Below are 14,367 nucleotides of genomic sequence, written 5' to 3'. Positions count from 1 at the left end.
CTTTCGGCATTTCTGGGCGGTAAAGCAAAGATGGAACATATAGGGGTCCTTTTACTAAGCCATGGTAAAAAGCAGCCTGATGTAGTGTATGCACCTGTTTCGGGCACAGGCCAGGTCAGTTTTTAACGGGTCTGCAAAAAAAGGGCGCTTTTTTAATGGGACGACTAACGGGCTTGCGGTAAAACTGAAACCAGTGCGTGCCTAAAGCCGGCCTGAGCCCTTAACACCACCCATTAATCCAGCAGTAAGGGCTGGCATGCGCCAACTGCAGATTACCACCGGAAACGCCGCGCATGGGAAGGAAATAAATAAATTAATCATCCAGGCGCACCAAGGTGGGTTTCTGCTACTACTCTAACATGGAATCTGTGCGCCCGGATGCCGTTATAAAATATGTGCCCCTCGTGCTTCATAAAGGCATCTATATTTGTAGAATTGCCCCCTCCACGTCCTTTTTGCAGACCATGCTATCCTGGGCTTGTCTTGATTTTAGACCAGGAAAGTCCAGTCTCGGTCCTCGAGGGCTGCAATCCAGCAGAGTTTTCAGGATTTCCTCCAATGAATATGCGTGAATCTATTTGCAGGGAAATCCTGAAAACCCGACCTGGCGAGGGCAGAGGTTGGATACCCCTGTTTTACTCATTCCCAGCCTTTTCACAGTCTTTGGGAGTGAATGGGACTTTCAGGGATGACGACATCTAGTGGTCAGACCCAGGATACACACGTGCCAGGTTCCAGTCTGGGGCCCCTGGTCAAAGACTGTCGCTAGGAATGTATATGCGGTGAGATGGGGTGTTTAAAAGAATAGGGCTGAAGCCCCAGGTAATTGTGAATGAAAGCTTATGGTGCCACAGCTCAGTAGTAGAGACTGGTTCCAGCTGTGTTGAAAACCCAAAACGGCAGTGGCGTATCCAATCCAGGTGCGTGTGTTATGTACACACCCCCTGTCAGTTCTTCCCTTCTTGCTCCCACCGCATCCCTTCCTTTCCTTCCTGGCCCAGCCCTACAAAGATCTCTAGAAAAGCTGCACTGGCTCCCAATCAAAGAACGTTATCATCTTCAAAATCTGCACCTTTGCCCACAAAATTATCTACGGCGTAGTCCCAGGATACATGACAGACCTCATAGATCTACCAACCAGAAACAAGAATCGGATCATCACGATCATACCTAAACTTACATTACCCAAATTGCAAAGGACTTAAATACAAAACAACTTACGCATCCAGCTTCTCCTACGTAAGCGCACAACTATGGGATGGACTCCCAAAAGCTGTAAAATAATCCATGACTATCTAAACTTCAGAAAATCATTAAAAACCAACCTCTTCAAAAAGGCTTACCCCACCGATCCAACGTAAATCCCCACACCCAGCAACACAGCATAACCAATGATCGTACTGGACAATACACAATCTTCACTCCCTCCGACCTTCATGGTACCTAATACACAACTACCTCATTTGGCCACAACGCAACCTTGTATTTGTTATCAACCGACTGGCGAACGCCTTTATGGTATTATGTAAGCCACATTGCGCCTGCAAATAGGTGGGAAAATGTGGGGTACAAATGTAACAAATAATAATAATAATTCCCTCCCTCCCCCCTCCTTCTCCCCCCCCCCCCCCCCATACCTTAAAATCACTTCATCTTTGCCCAGGCAGTGCCAGCAGCAGTGGCACTCAAAGGCTGCCTGCGGCCGGCACTGGGCTTTCTTTCTGAACCATCCCGCACCTTCTGACATCTCAGAAAGAAAGGTCTGTGCAGGCTACAGGCAGCCTATGAGAGCCGCTGGTGCCACTGGGCGAACACTGGAAGTGATTTTAAGGTACAACGAGGGGGGGGAAGAGCGGGGGAAGGGAAGGAATTACAGATCCTTGCAGGGGTGAGAAAGGATGGGAGAGATGCATTGGGAGGGAGAAGGAAGGGAAATGCAGATACACCCTCCCCACCCCCTGTTGAAAATTCCAGGTTTTCGATCTGGTGAATATCTAATCTAGAGTCAGCTTAGCCCGTCCCCTTGTACATTCTGTGTTCGTTCACTTCAACACATACCTCACTGGCTAGCTCGTTGGCTTTCTTAGCTATTTGATATGCTGGGGTGATCATAGCAGGGAAACTTCCTTTACCCCTCTGCTGTTCATAATCTTCTGTGTATTTCAGCTACAAAACCAAGAGTTTAGAAAAAGGAAGAATGAATTTTAATTCAGCAAGACTTGTAAATTAATGTTCCAAAAACACACGGTTTACAGATGCTGTTACAGCTCATTATAGCCCTGTAAATCATTATAATCTGTTAGGAGATGATTTTCTGTAGCATGTGAGTTATAAATATTTCTAAACATATTATAATTAGGTCAGAGGACACGCATGTCATCGCCCACGAATGAGTTTGAGTATCACCTTTCATTTTTATCTAATTTAGAATCATTACCTGCTCTCACTCTTCTCCTCCCCTTTCATCCAGCTATAGTCACTGAGATGAAAACACGTAACTCTGTGAAATGTACGGCCTACGGTTTCCATATTCCGAGGAGGAGGCCACAGTTGTATCACGTCTATAGTTGGTGTAATTGCCAGTGGATAAATGTAAGCAGCACCGATACTGAGTTACTCTAGTATTCTATAAGGTAGGGTTACTCAAAGGGGAACACGGTCACGTTTTCAGGATATCCCTAATGAAAATGCACTGAGACCAAGGCGTTATTTTAATGAAAATCCTCTCAATTGCTGAGTTTTGCTTAGAAGAGAGGCTTTGATATTTGATACGAGCAATAGATTGTTAAAAGGAGCAACGTGTTATGTCCAGAATTGTATTTGTATTGATTTGAGCTATCAGCGAATAGGAGTGATGCTAATAAGCTCTATTTACTTAGGTATGAATGATGGTATGAAAGGTTATATTATTTGGTTAGACAATATAGGGGCTCATTTTCAAAGCACTTAGACTTTCAAAGTTCCATAGTAACCTATGGAACTTTGTAAGTCTAAGTGCTTTGAAAATACATCTCAATATAGTGTAGTTTATGTTATGCAGTACAAGTAGGAAGTATATCCACATAAGAAGTGTTAACAGTTTAGATTGATGAAGAAAAAGATAATAAAATGATGTATAATAAGTGATTCTAGAACAAAGAGACTGGTACTTGAAGTATTCAAGTTTTATTACGATAACTCATTTGGTATTCTATTAATGCATATCCATTAGGGATATCCTGAAAATCGACTGGCCTATGCATCCCTAGGACAGGTTTGAGTACCACAGGCTGCTCAGCGCCGCAGTCCCTGGTCTCACCCACCCGCCCTTGACTCCGTCGTCCATCCACCACCGGGCCTCACCTCCCTGTGAAAGCGGCAGATCGCCTCCCTTCGGGCCTTCCCTTCCTGTGTCCCGTCCTCATGGAAACAGGAAGCTACATCAGATGAGGATGGGACACAGGGAGGGAAGGCCCGAAGGGAGGTGATCTGCTGTTTTCACAGGTAGGTGAGGCCGCGGTGCTGCCAATTTGAGTGCAGGGGGCCCGGTGGCAGATGGTCGACAGAGCCAAGGGCGGGCGGGTGAGACCAGGGACTGCAGTGCTGGGCCCCCCTTGGAGGCCTGGGCCCAGGGAATTTTGTCCCCCCTGCCTCCCCCTCGTGGCGGCCCTGCTTCCAGCTACTAATGAAAAAGGTGTGAGCAAAAAATAAATAGGTAGTTTTACAAGACCCTACTTAAATACTCAGGCCCCTTACAAAAGTACCCATTTTATGAAAACCCCTGTATCTAGAAGGCTGCGTTCAGGGCCAGCTCAAGGGACCACGGGGCCCTGAGCCAACTTTTTGGTGTGGTGCCCTCCCATCAGCACACTCCCCACTGGCACAATCCCTCCTCAGACCCAGAGGCGTAGCCAGACAACAGATTTTGGGTGGGCCTAGGCAAGAAGTGGGTGGGCACCAAGTGTTCCCTTCACCCCCCCCCCCCCAAAAAAAAAAAAAAATGATCTCAGCTGGTGAGAAAACACTCCTTTCCACTTTGACAGTCTGCAGCAGGCATGCGCTGAAAGCTGAGCATGCGCAGGTGCCGGTATTGTGGACAGTAGCATTTTCGTTACTATCGGGGGAAGTCTTCAGCTGGCGGAGCTTGAGATCCCCACCAGCTATCGCTAAATGTGTGCTAATGTTGAGTGGGCCTGAGCCCTAAGTGGGTGGGCCCTGGCCCACCCAGGCCCACCTGTGGCTACGCCACTGCTCAGACCATCCCCCTCCTGGCCTACCTTTAAAAGCAAAATTCCCCTCCTGAATACCAACAGCATTTCACCTAACGCTACCCTCATCAGCCACTGCGTCTTCCCTCTGCCGTGACACTATTGAAACAGGAAGTTATGTCAAAGGAGGGTCGTGGGGCATGGGAGAAGGAAGATGCCGGGGCTGATGCGGGAAGCGTTAAGTGAAACACTGTCTGTGTTTGGGAGGGGGAAAACTGCCTTTAAAAGATAGATGAGGGAAGGTGGCCTGAGACAGAGAGGAAGGGGGTTGCTGGCTCTTCCTTTTTCCCTGCACCAGCTTAACCTATAGAAAATTGAGTCACATCTCAGAGTGGAGAGCACCAAGTCCTTTTCAGACACTTACATCACTCGTCAGCTGAGCTCCAGTCTTTGCATGCAGTATGTCTGGCGTGTCAGCCACGGAGGTATATTTAGACACTCGTTCATCGTGGCCACGTTTGTATTCCACCTGCAGGAGAACATGGGGAACAGAGAAGGATTAAGGTTAATCCACATTTTCAAAGTTAATTCTTACAGCACCTCACGGAGAGGAAATAGATACCGTTACATCGGGCTTCTTAATGCTATCTGACTGGGTCTCACTTAGCTTTGGCCTACTGGTAAGGAAAAACGTCTGTTGTTAAAACAGCCTTCCCACCGAGTCAGCTTGGAAAGTAAACATGCTGAAAAGGTAGGATTAAGGCATGGGAAACTAGGCCCATGCCTGAGGCCCACATGTTTAGAAACAAACAACCGCATACACACACATGTGATAGTGGGGAAACGGACAATGGCTTTCCAAGGAAAAACAAAGAGAGCTTCGAGAGTTTCAAAAATAAGCATTTACTGATGACTGTAGACTCGACATAGTACTGTGTTTCGGCCCGTAGTCCTGCCTCAGGGGTCTCAGCACTGTTTGGTAAAAAAGCAATCAAAAGTTCCAGTATAACAGTAAACTCCGAAGGGATATTGGGAGAATGGTCTGGGTTGATGAAAATGGTAGAACTGCTGTGTATGAAGACAAAGTAAGCAATCTTTAAAAAAAAAAAACCTTCAAAAGTGCCATATTTTGAGCAATCGATTAGAGGTCCGTTTTCATCAAACCAGACCATTCTCTCAATATCCATTCGGAGTATAATATTGTATTGGAACCTTTGGCTGTGTTTTTTTTCACCAAACACAGCGCTGAGACTCCTGAGGCAGGCCTATGGGCTGAAACACAGTACTGTGTCAAGTCTACAGTTATCAATTTATTTTGAAACTCTCAAAGCTCTCTTCGTTTTTCCCTTGCAGAGCCATTGTCTGTTTCCCGCTGTTCCTGATCCTTTGTGTATCCTGTGGGATTTTGTTGTTCTTTCCGCTCTGGTGGACTGCATCAGGAGTCTATAAAAAAAAATATATATATATATATATATATATGATAAAAACAAGTCAAATGTAAAATAATAAACATATACAATACACACATATATGCATAATTACAAAGATATAATAAAATATTTGTAAATATAAAAGTAAAAATATTTAGGGCATTGTGTCTATAATTATTATTTCAAATAGAAATAGTGTTTTTTCATGTTGTTTTAGCAGACCTTAACCATATGTCTTGTTTACAATAAATTGTATTTTATATTGATGTTTATTTCCAATATATTCATTATAAATATATTTATATATAGTTATATCTTATCACTACATACATTTACACACATTTTATCATTGTCCTTATACTCTTAGATAGGCATGTGCTTTATTTTCATATATATACTGTTTTTTGAATTTTACCCATGTTTAATTATTATTGTACATATAAATATTTACTATCTTTAGATATAGACACAATACCCTAAATATAAAATTTTGCTTTATATGTATTTTAATTGCTTTATATGTATTTTAATTCATTTATATGGCAATATTTTTACTTTTATATTTACAAATATTTTATTATATCTTTGTAATTATGCATATATGTGTGTATTGTATATGTTTATTATTTTACATTTGACTTGTTTTTATCATATGTATATTTTTATAGACTCCTGATGCAGGCCTAACGGTCGAAACACGACGTTGTGTCGAGTCTTCATACTTCAAATAAACCTTCTTATTAATGTACATCTTCCTGTCTTTGGTTTCCTTGGTCGCTCTCCCACTTTTTTTGTTGTACTGTTGTATCTACCGTGGGGCGTTTTGAGTTCTCCGTCGCTAGTGGAATAGCAACATTCCATGTAGAATCTCAAATAGTAGCAACAGAATCTCAATAGTAGCAACATTCCATCTAGAATCTGAAATAGGGAAAGGGAACTGGGGCTTGATATACCGCCTTTCTGAGGTTTTTGCAACTACATTCAAAGTGGTTTTCATATATTCAGGTACTTATTTTGTACCAGGGGCAATGGAGGGTCAAGTGACTTGCCCAGAGTCACAAGGAGCTGCAGTGGGAATTGAACTCAGTTCCCCAGGATCAAAGTCCACTGCACTAACCACTAGGCTACTCCTCCACTCATTCCACCAATAAGAGCCAACCTCATCAGTGATGTCACAATGGCTTGACTGCCCGATACTTGGCTCACTTCTGATATTGTGATGTCATAAGGGAAAGGGGGAAAGGAAAATGGGACTTGATATACCGCCTTTCTGAGGTTTTTGCAACTACATTCAAAGTGGTTTTCATATATTCAGGTACTTATTTTGTACCAGGGGCAATGGAGGGTCAAGTGACTTGCCCAGAGTCACAAGGAGCTGCAGTGGGAATCGAACTCAGTTCCCCAGGATCAAAGTCCACTGCACTAACCACTAGGCTACTCCTCCACTCATTCCACCAATAAGAGCCAACCTCATCAGTGATGTCACAATGGCTTGATTGCTCGATACTTGGCTCACTTCTGATATTGTGATGTCATAAGGGAAAGGGGGAAAGGAAAATGGGACTTGATATACCGCCTTTCTGAGGTTTTTGCAACTACATTCAAAGTGGTTTTCATATATTCAGGTACTTATTTTGTACCAGGGGCAATGGAGGGTTAAGTGACTTGGCCAGAGTCACAAGGAATCAAACTCAGTTCCCCAGGATCAAAGTACGCTGCACTAACCACTAGGCTACTCCTCCACTTCACAGACCTCATGCAGGCACCGCTGGGTGACTAATTAGAGAAGCTGAGTTAGCGACCACCTTTAGACAATTCACACCCCCTCTAGTAGCAAAAGGGGAAACCGCATAGTGTCTTACATGTTCTGTTTAACTTGCAATAAGAATTTTCATACGAGTTGACTCACATTGCTTGCAAGTTCATTTGCTCTCCGTGCTATCTGGTACGCCGGCGTGATCATAGCAGGGAAGCTGCCCTTGCCCCTCTGGTGTTCGTACTCCTCTCTGTATCTCACCTAGACACAAGCACATAAGACTCTATGATCTGCTAGTTAGCTAATAGCAGTGCATCAAATGTTAATAAAATATAAGGCACCATTTGGTGAACAGCTTTGCCCACTGCAATGCATTTCCTCTTCCAGCAGCTGTTTGAGTGCACCTTCTGAGATTTAGGAGGGGCAGGGAGAGACGGGATGGGGGTGGCAATGGGTAGGGAGACAGGAAAGGAAGAAGAAAGGCTCCAGAAGAAAGATGGTACTATGCAGTGACAAGAGACTGTTCTCACGAGGGGCCAACCCAGGGATGGGGTGGGGAGGCGATGTGGCCACACAGGGTGCAAGGGAGACAGGGTCACAGAAGTCACTCCCTCTCCACCGTCTCTCCTGCGATAGAGAAGTGGATGGGGCTGGGGGTACCAGGGGGTGCGTCACATAGGTAGGGTTACCATATGTCTGGATTTACCAGGACATGTCCTCTTTTTGAGGGCATGTCTGGGCAACTGGGCGGGTTTTGCCAATCTGCCCATTTGTCCGGATTTCTGGACAAACAGGCAGGCTGGTGGGCGGTCAGCCAGAAATCCGGACAAACGGGCAGATTGCTGGCCTCCCCTCCCCTTACTTACTAGTGCCCTAGTGGTCTAGTGACCTCTTCCGCCTTCGGGGCAGGAAAGAGCCTCCTCTTTCCTGCCCGTTGCGCTGCCCTGCATGCATCCTTCCTGTTGGTGATCCTCGGCGCCAATTCAAAATGGCCACCGAGAGTTGAAGTGACCTCGCGAGACTTCAACTCTCGGCGGCCATTTTGAATCACCGCCGAGATCACCAACAGGAAGGATGAATGCAGGGCAGCGCTCCGGGCAAGAAAGAGGGGGCTCTTTCCTGCCCCGAAGAGGTCACTAGACCACCAGGGCAGTAGTAAGGGGAGGGGGTGACGGTGAGGGTGGGGCGACGGGGTGTGTGACAGGGGCAGGGGCGTAGCCAGACAACAGATTTTGGGTGGACCTAGGCAAGAATTGGGTGGGCACCAAGTGTTCTCCCCCCCCACCAAAAAATATCTCAGCTGGTGGGAAAACGCTTCTTTCCACCTTGACAGTCTGCAGCAGGCTTGTGCTGAAAACTGAGAATGCACAGGTGCTGGTATTGTGGAGAGATGCGTTTTCGTTACCATCAGGAGGAAGTCTTCAGCTGGCAGAGCTTCAGATTCCCACCAGCTACCGCTAAATGTGTGCTACTGTTGGGTGGGCCTGAGCCCTAAGTGGGTGGGCCCCAGCCCAGCCAGGCCCACATGTGGCTATGCCACTGGACAGGGGGGAGGGGAAATGTGACAGGGGTGGAGCGAGGGTGTGAAAGGGGGCAGGGCTGGGTGTGTGGTGGGGGCGGAGCATGTGTCCTCCTTTTGGGGGGACAAAATATGGTAACCCTACACATAGGGTGCAATACCAGCTGGGGTCACTCACACAGAGCTCTAGACCTGAGGTGAGGTGAGGGAGGGCAGCAGGGAATGAAGCCTGCATACCTGAAAGATTCAGCCTCGGTCTTCCTTTTTCTTGGACTCTGCCAGTCTGAGATAATTAGTTCCAGAGATGCCAAGTCACCCAGTTCCAGGCTGGAGACTTTAGGCCAGCCCTGGTTTTGAACTTAAATCCCAGTGCAGTGTGGGATTTACAGAGCCTGATCCTGCCCATTGAAATCAGTGCTGCAAGTCCCAGAATGCACCAGGACGGGGTAGTCAGAAATCCAGGACTGCCCCCAAAATCTCCAGCCTGGAACCGGCATCTCTGCAGTTCCAGAAAGCCAAAAACTGATACAAGAAGGAAGTAGCGAGCATCAGAGAGCACCAAAGCACCCCAAACTTACATCACTGAGGTTCTTCTGGGCCTCGGCCATTTGCACCATTTCTGGGTCTGGGACAGGCGATGAATACCATGGCTTTTCTTGCTCGTAGAGAGCATGGTAGGCTTTCTAAGAATTGGAGAAAACAATTGAAGAGATGGGATTATATCCTTAAGTACCACAGAAAATAAGCCCCCGAGACTGGTCAGTTACTGCCTGTCTTCAGTCTCTGGTCACACACTTTTTCAAGCATGTGCCTTTTTCTAACTCAATATACATTTTTTGAGTTGTAAAGCAATATATAGATACTTTTTTCATTTTGTAGCAAGCACAATTTACCTCACCGCAGTTGCAAACTTTATCAGATCCTTCCGACACTGCCTAGGAGAGATCTGATCCACCAGACAGGAAATGGTTGCAAAGCCATTCATTCCTTGCCCTCTCTGCACCGATGATGACCCACTAGCCCAGGCAGCTCTCCAGTAGCAGCTGGATTCCCCGTGCAATCTACCATCTTACTCCATCCCTCAGACAGAAGGAGGAACGTTCTTTACCTGACTTGCCAGCTTCTCCACATTCCGCGCGTGTTCTAGCTCTCTCGACCTCACGTCCCAGTGGAAAACGGATTTAAAGCGCTCGCCTTCTTCTCGATATTTAATCTGCGGAGTAACAACATCTTAGATCTCTGTTCCACAAGGCGTGGACATTTACAAAAAAAAAAAATTGTTTACGTGCTGAAATACTCTTCCCTTATCAGCTGGGCATAAAACTTACCAGTCAAAAAGTAGCTCCTCTTACAAAAAAAAACCTCAGGACACTAGTCTCTTCTATAAATAACTCATCAATAAACCCATCCAAAATTAATAACAACTGTATGTATTACCAAACAAAAAAATTTTTTATTCTCACTTTTATACAATAACTATGAATTTACTTATATGATGTATCACATTGTTATAAAATCTGAGGAAAGGGGGAGTAGGAGGAGTAGGCTCTTGAACAACACTAGTAGGCGACGTAGGTTAGGAACAAAAATCTACTAATTCATCTCAAACATACACATTCATTCATACTAGTCATCCATACCATATATAAACATACTGATAGAACAGGACTATTATCACAGTGGATATCAATATCTTTCCTTTTCAACAGTAAAATACACTGTAGCATTACATGTTTTTCAATCTCAATAATAGAATCATTCACTTTTCTTAGCGAACATCAGAGTTGACCAATAAGTCTGTGTTCAAAGACTTCAATGTCATTGTTCTCCATCAAAATTGAGCAATCGCAGCATAACAGTTGTTTGTACTGAAGTTTCTGTTCACGAAACCTTCGACAACCCATCGAGGTGAAAGTTCCACTTTCCAGATAATGTCAACTGTTAACTTTCTATCGATGAATTCCCAAAAGGGATCATTGTACACTCGGTAATCGAATAGACACAAATGGACCCGACATGATCATGTTTCGCTATAAACAAGCGTCTTCAGGGGTCTTGTGTTCTAAACAAAACAACAATATGTTTATATTACATTCCCTACACACATCTACAAACAAATCTAAAAAATATATAAACCAAACAAAAAATACAAAAATAACTATTTACTTACTGGTACATTACCGAGTGTACAATGATCCCTTTTGGGAATTCATCGATAGAAAGTTACCAGTTGACATTATCTGGACAGTGGAACTTTCACCTCGATGGGTTGTCGAAGGTTTGGTGAACAGAAACTTCAATACAAACAACTAGTTAAGGCACTGGCCCTCATGGAATCCTGCCTATCAGTAACCCTGGCTGGTTTATAAAAAAACATCAAGTTGTACTCTAAGGATGTTGGCTTTATTTTCAGGAATGCATTTTTACATTCCCTTTCTTAACAATCACAATCGGGTTTCCGCCCCCTCCATAGTACCGAATCTGTGCTAGTCAAGCAGGAAATAGCCATAGGTAAAAATATACTTCTTCTACAATTTGACATGTCGAGCGCATTCGACATGGTAAACCACAATATACTAAGTGACTTTTAGACTTTTTTGGAATCGGTGGAAACATACTCAACTGGATCAAAGGTTTCCTAACCACCAGAACATACCAAGTGAAATCAAACTCAAACATATCACCACCGTGGAAAGCAGACTGCGGAGTACCTCAAGGATCACCACTATCACCAATACTTTTCAACATAATGATGTTCCCACTGGCCAAGTCATTATCAAAGCAAGGCCTCAACGCGTTCATCTACGCAGACGATATCACAATTTACATTCCCTTCAGACATGATCTAACAGAAATCAACAACGAAATCAAACTCGGCTTGAATACCACGGATTCATGGGCAAACTCCTTTCAATTGAAACTGAATACTGAAAAAACACATTGCCTCATCCTCTCATCTCAACACAATACATACAAACCCACAACCTTAATCACCCCAGAACACACCCTCCCTATTTCAAACAGCCTGAAAATACTCGGCGTGACAATCGACCGCAACCTCACTCTCGAGAGCCAAGTGAATTCCACAATAAAGAAAATGTTCCAGTCAATGTGGAAACTTAAATGCATGAAACCTTTCTTCCCGAGGGAAATATTACGTAACCTAATACAACCAATGGTACTAAGTCACGCAGACTATTGCAACGGAATTTACGCTGGATGCAAAGAACAACTCACAAAGAAACTCCAGACTGCTCAGAATACAGCAACCAGGCTAATATTTGGCAAATCGTGATTCGACAGTGCCAAGCCCCTCCGAGAAAAACTGCATTGGCTGCCAATCAAAGAACGTATTACTTTCAAAATCTGCACCCTGGTCCACAAAATTATCTACGGCCAAGTTCCAGGATATATGACAGAACTAATAGACCTACCACTCAGAAACACAACCAGATCATAGTAACATAGTAACATACATAGTAGATGACGGCAGAAAAAGACCTGCATGGTCCATCCAGTCTGCCCAAGATAAACTTATGTGTATACCTTACCTTGATTTGTACCTGTCTTTCTCAGGGCACAGACCGTATAAGTCTGCCCAGCAGTTTTTCCCGCCTCCCAACCACCTGTCCCGCCTCCCATCACCGGCTCTGGCACAGACCATATAAGTCTGCCCTCCCCTATTCTCGCCTCCGAACCACCAACCCCTCTTCCCCCCACCTGCTCCGCATGCATCCAGCTTCTCCTATATAAGTACACAATTATGGAACGCACTGCCAAAAGTTGTGAAGACAACCTGTGACCACCTAAACTTCAGGAAATCATTAAAAACCTACCTGTTCAAAAAGGCATACCCCGCCAACCCAACATAAATGCCTGCACTCTGCAACACAACATAACCAAAGCTTGTAATGGACACTACCTAATCTTTCCTCTCCTTGATCCCCATTGTAACTGAAACACTCAGGAAATCTAGACTACCCAGCTTGACATTTCGTCCTTTAGATTGTAAGCTCCTTTGAGCAGGGACTGTCCTTCTTTGTTAAACTGTACAGCGCTGCGTAACCCTAGTAGCGCTTCAGAAATGTTAAGTAGTAGTAGTATGTTCCTTATTCAACCACAATACCACCTGTATTTGTTTCTTTACCGGACTTGGTGAACGCCTCTACAATACTATCTAAGCCACACTGAGCCTGCAAATAGGTGGGAAAATGTGGGGTACAAATGTAACAAATAAATAAATAAACAAACACCGGGCTCATTTTCAAAGCACTTAGACTTACAAAGTTCCATAGGTTATACGCAGTGCATTTTTTCTAGCGAAAAAGGTGCCGGTACACAAATGCCAGGCCACCCTTCAGAGAGTGGGGTGATCACTGAGAGACCCACCCCACAATAGCCAGGCCCCCTGCAACCAGTCACAGAATCTATGACAAGGCAGAATTGGTGTGTAGGGCCTGAGATCTTTCATTAAAACTTGGGGACCTTGGGTCAATTTTAGCAGACAATGGAAAAGGTGCCGGTACTCAGTACCCCCCAAGTACCCCCTCGAAAAAAGCCCTGGTTATATGTAACTTTGTAAGTCTAAGTGCTTTGAAAATATGTCTCAATATGTCTGTTAAATTCTATTGGGTATTGTGTGCTTATGAGATCATCTAAGCTACTGTGAGCCCTGCAGGAAGGAACGGGGTATATTTAGCCTGCAAAAGAGGAGACTTGATAACTGTTCTCAAATGCATCAAGGCAAAGTTATAAAGGGGAGGGTGATCAGTTGTTCTCCATAAGGCGAGAAATAACCCGGTTAAGTTCCATCATGCCAGATTTAGCTCAGACATTGGAAGGAACTTTCTAAATGTGAGGGGAGAGAAACTTTGTAACAACGTACCTAGGGAGATGGTGTTTTTCAGAGCACATTGAGGTCCTAGGAATCGAGTCTGGGGATGGGTTTAGGCACTGTGGATTCTGTCTACACCACTACAGAACCTCTTGCGGTCCCTTCCAGTCCCACCTTCCTGTGGTTCTGTTTTAAATGGTCCATCGCGTCACTGATATTTTTAATTTGTTAAGCAGGATGACCTACTGCGCCCACAGACTCTACGAGACAGCATGCTGCTTACCTCGCTCACAGACTCTGACTGCTTTTTGGCATGAATGTTCACGGGAGTCTCAAACACGCTTGTAAATGTGTTGTTTCGGGGGTTGTGTCTGAAAAAGAAAGCATTAGTCAATCAGTTGCACACTTCCTCCTCTCATCCTGTGCTACCCTTTGTAATTTAGATAGTGGCTCCAATCACACATAGTAACATAGTAAATGACGGCAGATAAAGACCTGTAGGGTCCATCCAGTCTGCTCAACAAGATAAACTCATTTTACATGGTATGTGATACTTTATATGTATAACCGAATTTGATTTGTCCTTGCCATTCTCAGGGCACAGACCGTAGAAGTCTGCCCAGTACTGTTCTTGTACTAAA

The 14,367-nt window shown here is 44.6% G+C and overlaps 1 protein-coding gene across 1 annotated transcript in view; it reads right to left on the bottom strand.

Annotated features, from left to right (window-relative positions):
* NRAP (nebulin related anchoring protein) overlaps positions 1–14,367 on the bottom strand; it is a 130,785-nt gene that overhangs the window by 105,426 nt on the left and 10,992 nt on the right. Inside the window, exons 3-8 of the mRNA XM_030202711.1 lie at positions 14,010–14,097; positions 10,001–10,105; positions 9,471–9,575; positions 7,527–7,634; positions 4,612–4,716; positions 2,059–2,166 (exon numbers count right to left, since the gene is read on the bottom strand). Of these exons, the coding sequence (XP_030058571.1) occupies positions 2,059–2,166; positions 4,612–4,716; positions 7,527–7,634; positions 9,471–9,575; positions 10,001–10,105; positions 14,010–14,097 (619 nt within the window). The remainder of the gene's footprint in view (positions 1–2,058; positions 2,167–4,611; positions 4,717–7,526; positions 7,635–9,470; positions 9,576–10,000; positions 10,106–14,009; positions 14,098–14,367) is intronic.

This window comes from Microcaecilia unicolor, chromosome 5 (genome assembly GCF_901765095.1).
Source record: "Microcaecilia unicolor chromosome 5, aMicUni1.1, whole genome shotgun sequence".
Taxonomy (NCBI): Eukaryota; Metazoa; Chordata; class Amphibia; order Gymnophiona; family Siphonopidae; genus Microcaecilia; species Microcaecilia unicolor.
Note: the sequence above shows the minus strand (reverse complement) of the source record. Positions and strands in the feature narration are given on the sequence as shown.